Genomic DNA, 17,547 nt, shown 5'->3' with positions numbered 1-17,547 from the left:
TCTTGCACTACATGCATCCGACGAAGTGGGTATTCACCCACGAAAGCTCATGCTCCAAAACGTTTGTTAGTCTATAAGGTGCCACAGGACTCTTTGCTGCTTTTACAGATCCAGACTAACACGGCTACCCCTCAGATACTATCCAGAATCTGTGATGGTAATACTGACTTGGTACCTAGCTTGTTGAGTTTGTTCTGTATCTTCTGTCCCAAATGTGATTCATTGCTGGTGTTTTTAATAAAGTTTTTTTAGATCCTTTAGGGAACTCTATGTAAATGGAAACATTCTAATACATTTTTGAATAATGGAAATATTAGTAACTTTTTATGTATAAAACAGATACTAATGTAAACATGTTCAATATTGTTCAAATGATTCTGCAGAATACACTAGATAACTGTAACTGGGCTATACCCATATACCAGCAAATTCTCAAGCTATTACCTGCTTAGACTCTCATGTGAAAAAGCTGCATTATTTCAATGTTAATGGCACAACTCTGCCCTTGTTCCGTGTGTGTAACTCCTATTGACAGTGGTAGGCAAAGGAGTAGTTTATGAGCCTACACAATATGAAATATTAGAGCTTGTGTATTATAAATTTTCCAGAGCTCGCTGTCCTTCGTGCCACCAATGAGCTGTTCTCAGCGAGGAATGGAAGTAACATTAGCTGTTGACTCAGAATAGCTAAGAAACACAAATTACTGGGCATGCCTGTGTCCTGGCCCACAGGAGGAAGTTAGCTTAAAGGGATGGGGATGATACAGGACCAGAGCTGGCAGGATGCATATTAGAGAGCCTGCTGTATATTTCTTTGTCCTCCACTGGCATATATCTCAAACCTCATCTTGAACAACTAAGGAGCATCACTGAACTCTGAACATAGGTTGCGCGTGATGATTTGATGCCTCAGTGCAGACACACTCAGCTCTTTTGGCATTGCTGCACTGCGTGCTGGAGAGCTGAGGCAGCAGTGCCAGGGAAGCCCTTCAAGCACTGATGCCTTGAGAAATGCTTAATGAGCACAGGCAAGAGCTGACAACCTTCATGTGTCATTTTGTTGTAAACTCTTGCCTATAATAGGAAAAAAATGAAGATGCTGTACCACTTTAGGTTTGCCCACTCTTTCACATGCTGCTAGCTTCCCCTGCCCTACCACCTCACTGGCTGAATTGCAAACCTCTCTTCTCAGCCCCCAGCAAATTCAACTCCACCTTTCCCATTAGGAATTCTGAGGAAAAATGAGGGTAGAGTATAGCCATGATTTTGGTATCATTTTACATGTATTTCATGATAAAGTTGTGAACTGCCTAGTGACAAAATTCCTTGTCATTTGAGAGCTCTGCATGAAAGCAGGCTGTGATTAAACAGGAAAAGTAATAATGATTAGTTTTAACAGTAAAGTTTTCAGACTGTTGTAAGTCATCATCACAGATGCCAGCTTTGAGTCTTCCAGTGTTCTAATCAAAGTGACAAAGGCAGAAATATTCTGTAATTTGCTGATCTATTTTTATCAGCAGTTCCAGTTCCAATGCCCATACCTGCCAGTCAAGAGTTCATACATTAAGATTCCCAGTGACCAGTAGTCTGCTGAAATGTCATGACCTTTGTTCAGGATGATCTCTGGGGCTACATACTCTGGAGTTCCACAAAAAGTCCATGTTTTTTTTCCAAATCCTATTTTCTTTGCAAAGCCAAAATCGACCTGTGAAAGGAAAGGAATTCCATCAATGCAGAAAAATAAAGGACATTTCAGTGATGTGTTCTGTTGTTCTTAGAGTGAAGCAAAGTAGAAATAAAGGTTTCCTCATGGGAATATTATCATAAACCAGAGCATGCTAGGTTGTTACAAAATAAAACACAACCACAGCATGATATTTTTCCTGAGTTAGCCTTCACAGTATAAACTCAAGTGCTTTTCGTGAGGTAAGAAGGGAGAGTGACAATTAACCAGACATTTCTTGGTAGTTAGTGGTTACTAGATCTGTTCTAATAAATTCTTGAATCAATGTCTGCCCTAAGCGATGCTGGACATTTGCACATGGCTCACATTTTTTCCTTCTTTTAATACCAAACTCCTGTCTGAGTAATGAACTATTTATGTCAGTTTATTATGGCCAGATCAAAGGATAAGCACCAGTTCAGAACAGCATGAACAGGTCCTGTCCTGCAGTCTGTGCTTGCTCTCCTTTTTCCTATGGTAACTCATGTCATCTGAACAATTCCCAAGAACTACAATTTAGGCAGAGCAAACAGTGACAAAAATAATCTCTCTTGATCATATTTTTTCCCCTTGATTAGCACATGGAACCACATCAATTGGGATTTGATCGGGGCTGCCAGTGGAACATAGTTCTATGCTTTGAAAATGACAGAATCCAGGGAGATCCTCAGGTTTCACTTTCACTCAATAGAAAGAGTAGTACAGTAAAACGATTTGTCACTCAGCTAGGAGATGGCACTGTGCTCCAGTTATTTGGGCTTTTATAACAACCCACAGAGTGTCACTGCAGGAGAGTATAAATCTAGAGCAGCCCCAGCAACGGTTATAATTTAGATGAGGGACCAAAACGGCATACAGCCACCTGTTGCATCCTGATTTATGCCAAGCTAAACTCAGAATTGGGCCTTTGTGCTTTTAACTGCTTCTCAGCACCTAGAGAATTTTAATAGGTATAGCTGGAAATAAATCTAAATAAACTAACAAATAAATATAAGCAGACTAGAATCCATCTTTTTGTATTACTAGGTTGAATGATGGGTGCTGAGCAGCAGCTGCATATGGAGACCTCCTAAATTCCATTTACATCTATGAGGTTTTCTCTATAAATCTTGTGAGCATCTTTCTGTACACATCTATTCCACCCTCGACACAACCCATTTAACTCCTAGCTACACCTCTGGCATACTATCTGTGGCAACGAGATACAGGGGTGGGAGAATGGCCCCGCACCACTTGGGAATATCCCTGATTTATGCTGGAATCCTCAGAAGAGAGTTTCCCAGCTTAATGCCAGAGCTGCTTCATAGAGACTATGATGAAACCCAGAATCAGGACCACAAAATTTAACCCAAAACACACCAAAATGCAGTAAAAACAACCCCATAATACCATAGCTCTTAAATTTTCTGCTAAATTCAGAACAAGCTCCACTTAATAAATCCCCTTTCCTGGAAAAAGCCCAGGAAAATAGGTGTGTCTTTCAGTGTGTTAAGAAGATCACCAAGTACAGACACAGTTGGATGAAGGACATTAATTTCTAATGTAAGGACTCCTGTCAGAGAATGTTCTGCCATCTCTCTCTTCCTATTTACACTAGGGAGTTCAAACAACTCTGGTGATTGCTACTGCCATGGTATCAGATTGGGAGTCAGATGCTCTCTCAGGTTGTCAGGACAAAATTATTTATGGTTCTAGCTCAAAACTAACATGTTAAATTTCATCAGAAAAATCATTCTGTAGCCAGTGTGGACAGTGGAGTGTAAGTGGAATGTACTTTTATTAAGCAGGTTGCTGCTTTCTGCCCTGGCTATAATGTCTGAATATTTTGAAGCTATATCTCCATGTTAAGAGCTCTGGATAATCCAGTCTTGTGGTGACAAAGGCATGGACGGTGAAGAAAGAAAAGGATGCCACCTTTTTATTGACATATTTTCTGGAGATTTCTAGTGGAAAGTGTTTGCTTCACAATTTTTAATAAAGTGGCTGACAATGTGATATAAAGCTTGAAGCCACAAGCCGGGGGCATGACTGCAGCTAGAGATCATCTTTTCAATAAACTAAAAACTCCATTTATACACATTTTAAAATGGTTGTCAAAAGATGTGGAACTTTTGTTGCCAGCTACTGAAGCTTCTCTGTTTGAACTCATGAGGTCCTATGACTCTCTCAGCCAACAGGAGAGCTCAAGCAGTAATTCATCAGCAAATATCTTGGATAAACAAGTGAAAAATCTCCTCCTCCCCAGTTGCCTTCCCTCATAGTCACTTTAAAATTAGGGTTCACAAAATGTTTCTGGACAAGAGCATAGGGATGGGAAGCCCAAGGTTAAGTGAATTGCCTATGTCCAGTTTTGCAAACATTTTGTGTTCCTGGATGCTGTTTGCTTGGTTGGCCTACAACCTGAACACACCCTTATTTTAATAGGTTCACGGTGAATATTTTAGTAATGCTACTATGCAGGTGTTTGCATATCATGTTCTCAATTCAAATCAATAATTTCTGACTAAAATAAAAGATTTTTAAAGTACATATAAATACTCTTTGCAGCATTTTATGCTTACACTTTGCCTGGGTGGGGGACCTACCTGAGGAAGGAAAAGCTTTTTGGACCCTCATTCTTCTAGCAAGTTGTCCATGAAGGGACATAATTCAGTCCTTAATATTTAGTATTCATGTGCACACGTCTAATGGCCGATACTTTTCAGAGAGCCAATCAGATCTTTACAGCCAAGCTTCTGCTTTTGCAGGAGCAAATCGTGGTATTTGACTATTTAAATTTCCTGGTTTTCAGGTGAAATCCGGTAATTAAAATGTCTAAATGGCTATTATTTATGCCCACTAACTAAATTATGAGCACAAAAATGAAGGTCAGCTTTACAAATCTGGATTACTTTTCCCCTGCCTGTTAGTTGCCCAACATTAAGCAAATCCATATGAAACCTAATACACATCGCTACATTTTGATTATGTAGAATTTCTCTAATGACCAATGTAAAGATTTAAAAAAGGGAGTAACAAAATCAGATAACACTGATATGTAAGAACTCTGGCACTAGTGATATTGTTTTACCTGCCTCTCAGATCACTACGGGCCTGATCCTGCAATCACTTTCAAACATACTTAACATTATGCATGTAAGTGGCTGTACTAAATTCAAAGCAACAATCTAAGGGCATTACTTGAAATCAAGTAAATACTCCGGTACCAAAAGCTAAGCACATGCATAAGTGCTTGTAGAATTGGGACCTTCATCTAGAAGTTTAGGCTTAAAAATATTAAAATATAACTAAATAGGAAAAGACTTATTACAGCAACATTCTGTATTAGCTACATTTTAGCAGGACAAGTCTGAGGATTTAAAACAATTAATGAGAGTAATCATTTCTTGAAATAACAAAATGTGATTAATATCTCCATAAAACAAATATTTTTTTTTTAAACAAGCAAAGCAACTTGTTCACATCAGGCATTAGTAGCGTGCAAAAAATTGGCACCAGTAGGCTGTAAAAAATAAAAGCGATTAATGAATGTGAGCCAAATAAAATATTGAAACATCTATTGTAAACATCTATTTTTGCCCCTGTATGCATCAACATGGTTAGATGGATTTTTCCTAGGTCTCTTCTCTAAATAATTTGCTCTGGGACTGCAACTCTGAATGCTAAGTTTCAGACAGAAGTACTATTTTGTGGGTGAGTTATAAACTCCTTAGAGTAGGAGTTTCTGACTTAACTCTAGTGTAGTAAACATGGCACTGTAGTATTTTTTTGCTGCACAGAAAAAAAGACATTGTAAGCACTCACCAGTTTGGCATAACCTCGGTGATCTAGAATGAGGTTTTCTGGCTTGAGGTCCCTATAAATTATTCCTTTGGAATGCAGATAGGCAAAAGCTTCTACCACGCATGCTGTATAAAATCTGGTCGTAGAATCTTCAAATGAACCTCTATATAAAAGAAAATGGAAAAGGGTCTGGCGGTCATTCAAAATATTTGCATTTAATTTTGTATATTTGGTCAGGGGCAGCTCCAGGCACCAAAGCACCAAGCACATGCCTGGGGCAGCAAGCCGCAGGGTCCGGGGTGGTCTGCCTCACGGTTGCCGTGAGGGCAGCAGGCAGGCAGCTTTCGGCGGTGCGCCTGCGGGAGGTCTGCCGGTCCTGTGGCGTTGGAAGCAATTCGGTGGTGGGGATGCTGAATCCGCATTACCAGCGGACCTCCGGCAGGCGCACCGCTGAAAGCCTCCTGACTGCCATGTTTGGGGCGGCAAAATACATAGAGCCGCCGCTGTATTTGGTTGTACCATTATTGCATGTCACTATGATTACAGCAATGAAATTAAGTTAAATAAGAATTAATCTCTGCTATGCATGTAGGGAAGCAAGACCATATAGATTTACTACTCTAGATTTTAAGGCCTCAATCTTCCAAGATGCTAAGTACTCTGATGCATTCCAGCAAAGTTCTTAAATGTATGCCGAGTCTCACTTACTTCAGCTTGAAGGATCAAGCCCTAAAACATAATTATAGCTCAAAACAATTTCGCTATGAAATCATCTTTTTCAAAAAGTTTTGTCTGTAACTACTTCAAGGACTTGTGGCATCAAGACAGTACGTTTCACATATTTTATGATCTTACTCTAGCCACTCCTTAGCTGCCAGAAGGAAACATACTGTGAAATAGCTGTATAGATATGAAACAATCATGTTTCTCTCTTTGTCTGTTTAATTGGTTGAAAGTTTATAGCTTTGAGATAAATAAGGAAAACTTCTTTGTTCAGGTTGTGCTTATGTTTTATTCAGGTGGGAAAAGAGAAGATATCAATATCTCAGATTGATCGGGGAACACCAACTATCCAGTTGTATGTTAGCTATTTACTCTTTAGCTGCCAAACTAGTCTTCTAGAGTAACAATTAGGAGACTAGTGTTGCCAACCCTCCAGGATTGGCCTGGAGTCTCCTGGAATCAGCATCTATCTCCTGGTAACTAATGAAAGCAACCCAGGACATTTTATTAGGATATTTCAAGAAAATGACATTATGTCATGTTGGGGGGAAAAAAATCTCCTGGAATAGCATCAGTTAGAGTTAGCAACCCTAAAGGAGACCCACTTACATTCTCCTATGAAAAGACTCTTCTTCACTAGCCATTTGATCTACTCACTTTACTTGAGCTAATCAATACAATACATACACAGTTGGAAGTCCTCTACTAATTGGAAAATAGCCATTAGCAAACTCATTTCTGTTTGGTTCTCACTCATGAGGTTTTACCCACTGGTTGAATTCACAGGAAGCATTGTTTTAAACCAACGTTCCAAACTTAATACAAATATTAAGTTAGATTAGACACAATTATGAAATAAATCTGAAGTCATAACAAAAAAGAATGATATTTAATTCAAAGAAAATTTTGTATCATACATCTTTCATATTTACATAATATATACGTTTTGAACTAAATCTATTAAAATGGATCAAAGACTAATGTTAGATACTGTTCATGACTGAGACAAAAATAAAAAGCTCTTACTTGGCATTTGAAGTGTTAATTTCAAATTTAAAGAAGTGAATCGCTTCCTACTCTTTTGGAATGAATATATAGTTACTTGAAATCATAATTAGATTTTGACAGCAGAATTGTTTGAGCTCTACTAACTGAAACTAAAATAAATGTGCTGCTAAGCTAGATGGCAGTAGAAACCACAATTCAAAGAGCAAAGGAATGAAAGAATTTATCAGACTTCTGAAAAAATTTTAAAAAATGACTAAATCCAGACACCTGTTAGCTTTGGAATTGTAATGCTTTTAAATATATTGAGGGCAGGCAGATTTTTAGAAGAAGTGGAATATAAAAAATAATAAAAGTAACTTCTTAGGGATAATTAAAATATATTTGTTTTCTGCTCCATTTTCTTTTAATGTTTAAATTGCCTCTTTACTCTGAGGACAACATTCAATTTACAAATTTAATCTTATCTATTACATTTCTAATTGTGTTCATATATTTATAGAGTGTTTGTGTACAATTTACCACATGGTTATCTCCCCTCATATGTAATATATACATTATATATAAAAAGCTAAGTTAAAAGAACATTATTAAAGTTACAAAGTCAAGCAACCAAAAGTTAGGAAATGCCAGAATTAAAGTTGTCTGAGCAGCTTATGTTCTCCTCATTGTTCATTGGCCCATGCCTTATTGACTACACACTTTTCAAATCCTTATCTGATGAGAGAATTATTAATTCCTGCATGGACTTTTCTATGGCACTCATCACTGTGTCTAAGATGCTTCAAAAACATTTAGGAATTTATCTTTTTACAACCCCTGTGGAGTAAGGGGATATTATCCTCATTTTACAGATGAGGAACTGAGACACGGAGGGAACCACAAAGGCTATGTCTACACATCAGTTAAACACCTCAGCTGGCCCTTGTAAGCTGACTTGGGCTCAGGGTGCTTTGGGCATGGAGCTGTAACATTGTGGTGTAGATGTTCACTTGGGCTGGGGTCTGGGCTCTCAGAGCTCAGGCTCCAGCCTGAGCCCAAACACCTACACCTCAGTTAAACAGCCCTTTAGCCCAAGCCCCGTGAGCCCGAGTCAGTTGGCACAGGCCAGCCACGAGTTTTTAATTTCAGTGTACACATACCCCTAAGGGGAGGCAGCAACGTATGTTATCAGAGGCTGAAATATAGGCAGCACACAGCGGAACTTTTACTCTGAAAAATTAGGTGCTAAATGAGTTTAAGTGACTATGGGATTCAGCAGGAGTTTTGTGAACCATGGTAGAGACAAAACTGGGACTTAGGCACCTAAACTCAACTAAGTCTCAGGTTTAGGTGCCTAAGTAGCTTTGTGGATTTGAGCCAGACACACTAAGGTAAAAAGTGTCATAAACAGATAGCTAAGGGTTAATGTCTCTTTCACCTGAAGCACCTGACCAGAGGACCAATCAGGAAACCGGATTTTTTCAACTTTGGGTGGAGGGAATTTTGTGTCTGAGGTCTTTGTTTTCTGCCTGCCTGCTTTCTCTGAGCTTTGGAGAAGTAGTTCTGTTTTCTAATCTTCTGTTTCTAAGTGTAAGGACAAAGAGATCAGATAGTAAGTTATATGGTTTCTTTTCTTTGGTATTTGCATGAATATAAGTGCTGGAGTGCTTTGATTTGTATTCTTTTTGAATAAGGCTGTTTATTCAATATTCTTTTAAGCAATTGGCCCTGTATTGTGTCACCTTAATACAGAGAGACCATTTGTATGTATTTTTCTTTCTTTTTATATAAAGCTTTCTTTTAAGACCTGTTGAAGTTTTCTTTACTGGGAAATTTCAGGAAAATTGAGTCTGTACTCACCAGGGAATTGGTGGGAGGAAGAAATCAGGGGAGATCTGTGTGTGTTGAATTTGCTAGCCTAATTTTGCATTTCCTCTGGGTGAAGAGGAAAGTGCTTTTGTTTCCAGGACTGGAAACGGAGAGGGGGAGTCACTCTGTTTGGATTCACAGAGCTTGTGTCTGTGTATCTCTCCAGGAGCCCCTGGAGGGGGGAAGGGAAAAAGGATTATTTCCCTTTGTTGTGAGACTCAAGGGATTTGGGTCTTGGGGTCCCCAGGGAAGGTTTTTCAGGGGGACCAGAGTGCCCCAAAACACTCTAATTTTTTGGGTGGTGGCAGCAAGTACCAGGTCCAAGCTGGTAACTAAGCTTGGAGGTTTTCATGCTAACCCCCATATTTTGGACGCTAAGGTCTAAATCTGGGACTAAGGTTATGACATGGTGGAAGTGGGTGGGATCTAGACAGAATCCAGAAGCCAGTAGGAATATTATATTTTTCTTTTCTCTGCTAAGGGCTTTTTAGCAGAGAGAAACAGTTTGGTTTTAAAAGGGAACCAGAGAGAAAAATTTTTTTTTCTCTGCTCTCTCTGGCAGTTTGTGGCTTGCATGTTAAGCAAGAAGTCGTTAAGGTGCTATCACGAGTCTTTTGTCACACAATAGCACTCCCATTGAGAGTCATACCAGCACTATATAAATGCAAATAAAGTGGTTTTTCAGGTTTACTTAACATTGAAGATTAGCTAAAGGCACTGTTGCTAGGCAGACTTCAGGAGGCAACAGAGAGCCTGCAGTTCAGAAGAGAAACACCGGAGGGCACCCCAACACAAGAAAACAGGAACCATGTCTACCAAGGCAAAAATTAAGGCCGAAGAGCAATTCAAAGAAGCTGAACACAGGCGACAAATGGAGATGAAAGAAAGAGAAGAACAAATCAAAGAGGCAGCACACAAAAGAAAAATAGAAGAAGAAAAGGTGGCCCACCGAAGGAAACAAGCAGAAGAAGAGTTGGCCCACAGAAGAAAGCACGAAGAAGAAGAGGCAGCCCACAGAAGACAGATAGAACTCCAGAGGGAAGCCCACCAACAGGCCATGGAATTAGAAAAGGCTAAGCAACAGACTCCAGCCAATCCTAACAACCCATCACCCATTATTGCTCCACAGCACAGGAAATTTCCCACCTACAAGGCAGGTGATGACACCGAGGCCTTCTTGGAAAATTTTGAAAGAGCCTGTCTTGGGTACAGCATCCCCGAAGACCAGTACATGGTAGAATTAAGGCCACAACTCAGTGGACCTTTAGCAGAGGTGGCAGCTGAAATGCCTAAGCAGCAAATGAATGACTATAAACTTTTTCAAACCAAGGCCAGATACAGAATGGGGATAACCCCAGATCATGCCCGTCGGCGTTTCAGAACCCAAAAGTAGAAACCAGAGGTGTCATTTCCTAAACACGCCTACTACATTGCAAAAAACTGAGGCCTGGATAACAGGAAACAACATTCAAACCTTGGAAGAACTGAACCTCCTCATACAAATGGAGCAGTTCTTGGATGGTGTTCCTAAAGACATCACACGGTACATACAAGATGGAAAACCCAAAGATCTCGCTGAGGCGGGGGAGATTGGAGCCAAATGGATGGAACTGGCAGAAAGCAAGAAAGCTACTGTCAAGGGAAACGATTACCCCAGGGGGCACACAGACCATAAACCCTACAACCGAGGACAGCCAAAGACCCCGCATACCACCCAAGTAAAGCCACAAACACCCTACTCTTCCACCTCACCAGTCTCCAGTAACTCACCTCGGCCCAGTGACCCATCAGATGGAAGATGCTTTAAGTGTAATGAACTGGGACATATCAAGGCCAACTGTCCAAAGAACACCATGCGAGTGCAATTCATTACACCTCCATCACACCAAAGATGCCCAGGCCCGGATGCCTCTCAAATACCCTTGGAGCGAAGGGAAAATTTGAGAGTGGGCGGAAAGAAGGTTACTGCGTGGAGAGACACGGGGGCACAAGTCTCAGCTATCCACCAATCCTTCGTAGACCCCAAATTCATCAACCCAAAGGCCAAAGTTACAATTTACCCCTTCATGTCACAAGCTGTAGACTTGCCTACAGCTGAACTGCCTGTCCAGTACAAAGGCTGGTCAGGAATGTGGACTTTTGCCGTCTATGACTATTATCCTATCCCCATGCTACTGGGGGAAGACTTGGCCAACCAGGTGAGGCGGGCCAAGAGAGTGGGAATGGTTACCCGTAGCCAAACCAGGCAAGCTTCCAGACCCATTCCTGTTCCTGAGCCGTCCACAGAGGCCCCGTCTATGTTACCAGAGACCCAGACAGAGGTAGTGGACCCGGATTCCATGCCTACCACTGAAACAGCCACAGCATCTCCAGTCCCAGGCCCGGAACTGGAACAGCAACCAGCACCAGCAAGTGCAACCCCAGCTTCAATCTCAACGCCAGAGGGCGCCAGCGAGCCCAAACTGGCAGAAGCAACAGACAGCCATACCCAAAAGGCTCCGCCAGAGCCTGAAATACCCTCAGGTGCACCAGCGGAGAGCGGTTCACCAGCAACGGAAACAACCCCATCACTTACATCGCTTCCAGAGGGACCAAGCCCAAGTCCACAGTCTGAGGAAGAACTGGTGACCCCAGCCTCAAGGGAACAGTTCCAGGCTGAGCAGGAAGCGGATGACAGCCTTCAGAAAGCTTGGGCGGCGGCACGGAGCACCCCACCGCCTCTCAGCTCTTCTAATCGATCCCGGTTTGTTATAGACCAAGGATTTTTATACAAGGAAATTCTTTCTGGTGGACACCGGGAAGAATGGCAGCCGCAAAAACAGTTGGTGGTTCCAACTAAGTACCGGGGGAAGCTCTTAAGCTTAGCCCATGATCATCCCAGTGGCCATGCTGGGGTGAACAGAACCAAGGACCGGTTGGGGAAGTCCTTCCACTGGGAAGGGATGGGCAAGGATGTTGCCAAGTATGTCCGGTCTTGTGAGGTATGCCAAAGAGTGGGTAAGCCTCAAGACCAGGTCAAGGCCCCTCTCCAGCCACTCCCCATAATTGAGGTCCCATTTCAGCGAGTAGCTGTGGATATTCTGGGCCCTTTCCCAAAAAAGATGCCCAGAGGAAAGCAGTACGTACTGACTTTAGTGGACTTTGCTACCCGATGGCCAGAAGCAGTAGCTCTAGGCAACACCAGAGCTAACACTGTGTGCCTGGCCCTAACAGACATCTTTGCCAGGGTAGGTTGGTCCTCTGACATCCTTACAGATTCAGGGTCTAATTTCCTGGCAGGGACCATGGAAAAACTGTGGGAAACTCATGGGGTGAATCACTTGGTTGCCACCCCGTACCACCATCAAACCAATGGCCTGGTGGAAAGGTTCAATGGAACTTTGGGGACCATGATACGAAAATTCATCAACGAATTCTCCAATAATTGGGACCTAGTGTTGCAGCAGTTGCTGTTTGCCTACAGGGCTGTACCACATCCCAGTTTAGGGTTTTCACCATTTGAACTTGTGTATGGTCACGAGGTTAAGGGGCCATTACAGTTGGTGAAGCAGCAATGGGAGGGGTTTATGCCTTCTCCAGGAACTAACATTCTGGACTTTGTAAGCAACCTACAAAGCACCCTCCAACACTCTTTAGCCCTTGCTAGAGAGAACCTAAAGGATGCTCAGAAAGAGCAAAAGGCCTGGTATGACAGACATGCCAGAGAACGTTCTTTCAGGGTAGGAGACCAGGTTATGGTCTTGAAGGCGCAACAGGCCCATAAGATGGAAGCATCATGGGAAGGGCCATTCACGGTCCAAGAGCGCCTGGGAACTGTAAACTACCTCATAGCATTTCCCAATTCCTCACTAAAACCTAGAGTTTACCATGTTAATTCTCTCAAGCCTTTTTATTCCAGAGATTTACAGGTTTGTCAGTTTACAGTCCAGGGAGATGATGCTGAGTGGCCTGACGGTGTCTACTACGACGGGAAAAAAGACGGTGGCGTGGAAGAGGTGAACCTCTCAACCACCCTGGAACGTCTGCAGCGGCAACAAATTAAGGAGCTATGCACTAGCTTCGCCCCATTGTTCTCAGCCACCCCAGGACGGACTGAGCGGGCATACCACTCCATTGATACAGGTAATGCTCACCCAATCAGAACCCCACCCTACCGGGTGTCTCCTCATGCCCAAGCTGCTATAGAACGGGAGATCCAGAACATGCTACAGATGGGTATAATCCGCTCATCTACCAGTGCATGGGCATCTCCAGTGGTTCTGGTACCCAAACCAGATGGGGAAATACGCTTTTGCGTGGACTACCGTAAGCTAAATGCTGTAACTCGTCCGGACAACTATCCAGTGCCACGCACTGATGAGCTATTGGAGAAGTTGGGACGTGCCCAGTTCATCTCTACAATAGATTTAACCAAGGGGTACTGGCAAGTACCGCTAGATGAACCTGCCAAGGAGAGGTCAGCATTCGTCACCCATGCGGGGGTGTATGAATTCAATGTCCTTCCTTTCGGCCTTCGAAATGCACCCGCCACCTTCCAGAGGCTGGTAGATGGTCTACTAGCTGGACTGGGAGAATTTGCAGTTGCCTACCTCGATGATGTGGCCATTTTTTCAGACTCCTGGCCCGAACACCTACTACACCTGGAAAAGGTCTTTGAGCGCATCAGGCAGGCAGGACTAACTGTTAAGGCCAAAAAGTGTCAAATAGGCCAAAACAGAGTGACTTACCTGGGGCACCAGGTGGGTCGAGGAACCATAAACCCCCTACAGGCCAAGGTGGATGCTATCCAAAAGTGGCCTGTCCCACGGTCCAAGAAGCAGGTCCAATCCTTCTTAGGCTTGGCCGGATACTACAGGCGATTTGTACCACACTACAGCCAAATCGCTGCCCCATTGACTGACCTGACCAAAAAGACCCAGCCAAATGCAGTTAAGTGGACTGATGAGTGTCAAAAGGCCTTTACCCAACTTAAGGCAACGCTCATGTCTGACCCTGTGCTCAGGGCCCCGGATTTTGACAAACCATTCCTAGTAACCACAGATGCATCTGAGCGTGGTATAGGAGCAGTGCTCATGCAGGAAGCAACAGATCACAACTTCCATCCTGTCGTGTTTCTCAGCAAGAAACTGTCTGAGAGGGAAAGTCACTGGTCAGTCAGTGAAAAGGAATGCTATGCCATTGTGTATGCCCTGGAAAAGCTACGCCCATATGTTTGGGGACGGCGGTTCAAACTACAAACTGACCATGCTGCACTAAAGTGGCTTCATACTGCCAAGGGGAACAACAAGAAACTTCTTCGTTGGAGTTTAGCTCTCCAAGATTTTGATTTTGAGATTCAGCACATCACAGGAGCTTCTAACAAAGTAGATGATGCACTCTCCCGTGAGAGTTTCCCAGAATTCAGTAGTTAAAAAGTGTTCTTAAAATGTAGAAGTCTGTTAGTTATATACTTAGGGGTATATGTAAAGGTGCATGTGTTGTATTAATCTGTTTATTTTCAAGTTCTAGAAGGAAATCGCCGCCAGTGAGCTTCCCCACTGTCTGCAATTTGGGGGGCGTGTCATAAACAGATAGCTAAGGGTTAATGTCTCTTTCACCTGAAGCACCTGACCAGAGGACCAATCAGGAAACCGGATTTTTTCAACTTTGGGTGGAGGGAATTTTGTGTCTGAGGTCTTTGTTTTCTGCCTGCCTGCTTTCTCTGAGCTTTGGAGAAGTAGTTCTGTTTTCTAATCTTCTAAGTGTAAGGACAAAGAGATCAGATAGTAAGTTATATGGTTTCTTTTCTTTGGTATTTGCATGAATATAAGTGCTGGAGTGCTTTGATTTGTATTCTTTTTGAATAAGGCTGTTTATTCAATATTCTTTTAAGCAATCGACCCTGTGTTGTGTCACCTTAATACAGAGAGACCATTTGTATGTATTTTTTCTTTCTTTTTATATAAAGCTTTCTTTTAAGACCTGTTGAAGTTTTCTTTACTGGGAAATTTCAGGAAAATTGAGTCTGTACTCACCAGGGAATTGGTGGGAGGAAGAAATCAGGTGAGATCTGTGTGTGTTGAATTTGCTAGCCTAATTTTGCATTTCCTCTGGGTGAAGAGGAAAGTGCTTTTGTTTCCAGGACTGGAAACGGAGAGGGGGAGTCACTCTGTTTGGATTCACAGAGCTTGTGTCTGTGTATCTCTCCAGGAGCCCCTGGAGGGGGGAAGGGAAAAAGGATTATTTCCCTTTGTTGTGAGACTCAAGGGATTTGGGTCTTGGGGTCCCCAGGGAAGGTTTTTCAGGGGGACCAGAGTGCCCCAAAACACTCTAATTTTTTGGGTGGTGGCAGCAAGTACCAGGTCCAAGCTGGTAACTAAGCTTGGAGGTTTTCATGCTAACCCCCATATTTTGGACGCTAAGGTCCAAATCTGGGACTAAGGTTATGACAAAAAGTATCCTGTAACTTTGGTTAAGGCACTTCTCTGCAATGTCAGAGACCCAAGTTCAAACTCCAGCTTCACATCAGGGAAGGGAAATTGAACTCAGGTCTCCCACATCCCCTAGGTGAGTGCGCGCACTGTTGGGCTAGTCTAAAGGTTATAAGGGAGGCTACTGCCTTCTCTTGCTTGCTTCCTCCCTTTGTCTCCCTTACCCATTCCCCCTCCCAAAATATACACTGAATACACTCCCTGCAATTTAGGACACTATGAATCAGATCCTCTCCCCTGGGTCTGTTCCCTTTTTATGGATCCTAAGATGCTCAGGTTAAGTGGAAGGGTCTGGAAGGGGGCATGGTAAGGTGGCAGAGGACAATCCTCAGCCGGTGGAGTGATCACTACCCTAGTTAGTGTAATTTAGAGCAGCCCTTAGGTTACTCCAAGTTATGATGGGCAACTTTAGTCCCTAGTCATCTCCAGGATGGGGGGAAGAAGAGGCTGTAACAAGACTTTCTCCACCCTTTCTGTGTCCTGTGCCAAGCACAGCTTGGTGATACATCTCGCCTTTAATGTATGTTAGAGTTTGTCTGCTAGGAATAAAGATATACAATATTACAATTCACAGTGACATATAATTTTCCCTTTCAGATAGAAGGTTTCTAAAATTTCTTACCTGTCCCTGAGAATTGTCCAAAGCTCTCCACCTAGACAGGCTTCCATCAACATGTATAAATATTTGCTGTCCTTGAATGTTCTGTATAGCCTATTGTTTGCAAACAAGAAAATGCAATAAAAGTTAAAGCATTCTTTTTGGTAAAAAGTATTCCTGTGGTACTTCACACTCTTTATTAACCATGAATCTCACTTACTGTCTTCATTCTGTTGTATCATACTTGAAATGTTTCAGCAGAACAGATGCAGTATTTTAGTGTTGAAGTGTATTATAAGACGGTGATGTTGCTACTCTGGGAACTAAATTCAGGGCATGACATTTCTAACTCCTTAGGCCTGATGTTGCTGCTTTCCAAGATCACTTGAAAGAGAGGCAAGACAATATGTACACCATTTCTTGTAATGAGTAGATCATTTATCCTTCAAAGTAAGGAGTCAGTCTGTAGATCTGAAGCCTTCCTTTCATTTAATAATTTCAAAAGAATGCCCCTTAAGTTTGGTTCATTTAAGAATTTAACACAATTTGCTTTTACATTTCATAGACCTTATAAAAATATCAAAAGATGCTTGTTTCCTCATCCAGGATGATTGAATATGTGGGAAAATCTGCCTAATGGAGATAGTTGGGGCAAGTAACATGTATTCAGCATGTAATGTATGTCAGGCTTGAACTAAATTCTACAGGAAAACATTCCTTTCTACGCATTTCTGCAACATTCTTGTGAAGCAGACTGGAAACTGTGTACCAGCTTCAGATAAATTAAATAAATGGAGTTTATTTAATTAATTAAATATGAAAGTAATACAAGGAATTTTACATTGTTGTATTATCTCATTTGTCATTAAACTAAATTAATCTTATGCTGCCCAGATATTTTTCTGACAACATGCAGCTGCATTGTAGAATCTTTCTGGGAGGAAGCTGTACATTTTCGCAGATGCGTAGAGGACCATTGGGGTTTTTGGCTCCTGGGAAGTTAAGGTCTGGGAAACAGTTTGAGTTTGTCGGATAAGTACATTAGCTCCCAATGTTGACATTTAAATCACCAGCATTAGATTTCAGTGTTACCATAGCACTGAGGTGAACTATTCTCAGAGCTATTGTTATGTCTGTGGGTACGTCTACACTACGGGATTATTCCGATTTTAAATAAACCAGTTTTATAAAACAGATTGTATAAAGTCGAGTGCACATGGCCACACTAAGCACATTAATTCAGCGGTGTGCATCCATGGTCCGAGGCTAGCGTTGACTTCCGGAGCGTTGCACTGTGGGTAGCTATTCCGTAGCTATCCCATAGTTCTCGTAGTCTCCCCTGCCCCTTAGAATTCTGGGTTGAGAGCCCAGTGACTGATGGGGCAAAAATCATTG

At 42.3% G+C, this 17,547-nt stretch overlaps 1 protein-coding gene across 8 annotated transcripts in view; it reads right to left on the bottom strand.

Annotated features, from left to right (window-relative positions):
• The window catches only part of PRKG1 (protein kinase cGMP-dependent 1), a 925,871-nt gene that overhangs the window by 15,392 nt on the left and 892,932 nt on the right, over positions 1 to 17,547 (bottom strand). For all 8 annotated transcript variants that reach the window (XM_030570100.1, XM_030570099.1, XM_030570101.1 and 5 more), the window contains 3 exons: positions 16,177 to 16,266; positions 5,527 to 5,668; positions 1,541 to 1,704 (listed from right to left, as the gene is read on the bottom strand). In XM_030570100.1, the coding sequence (XP_030425960.1) occupies positions 1,541 to 1,704; positions 5,527 to 5,668; positions 16,177 to 16,266 (396 nt within the window). The remainder of the gene's footprint in view (positions 1 to 1,540; positions 1,705 to 5,526; positions 5,669 to 16,176; positions 16,267 to 17,547) is intronic.

This window comes from Gopherus evgoodei, chromosome 7, assembly GCF_007399415.2.
Source record: "Gopherus evgoodei ecotype Sinaloan lineage chromosome 7, rGopEvg1_v1.p, whole genome shotgun sequence".
Taxonomy (NCBI): domain Eukaryota; kingdom Metazoa; phylum Chordata; order Testudines; family Testudinidae; genus Gopherus; species Gopherus evgoodei.
The sequence above is the reverse complement of the archived record's forward strand: the minus strand, read 5'-3'. Positions and strand labels throughout refer to the sequence as shown.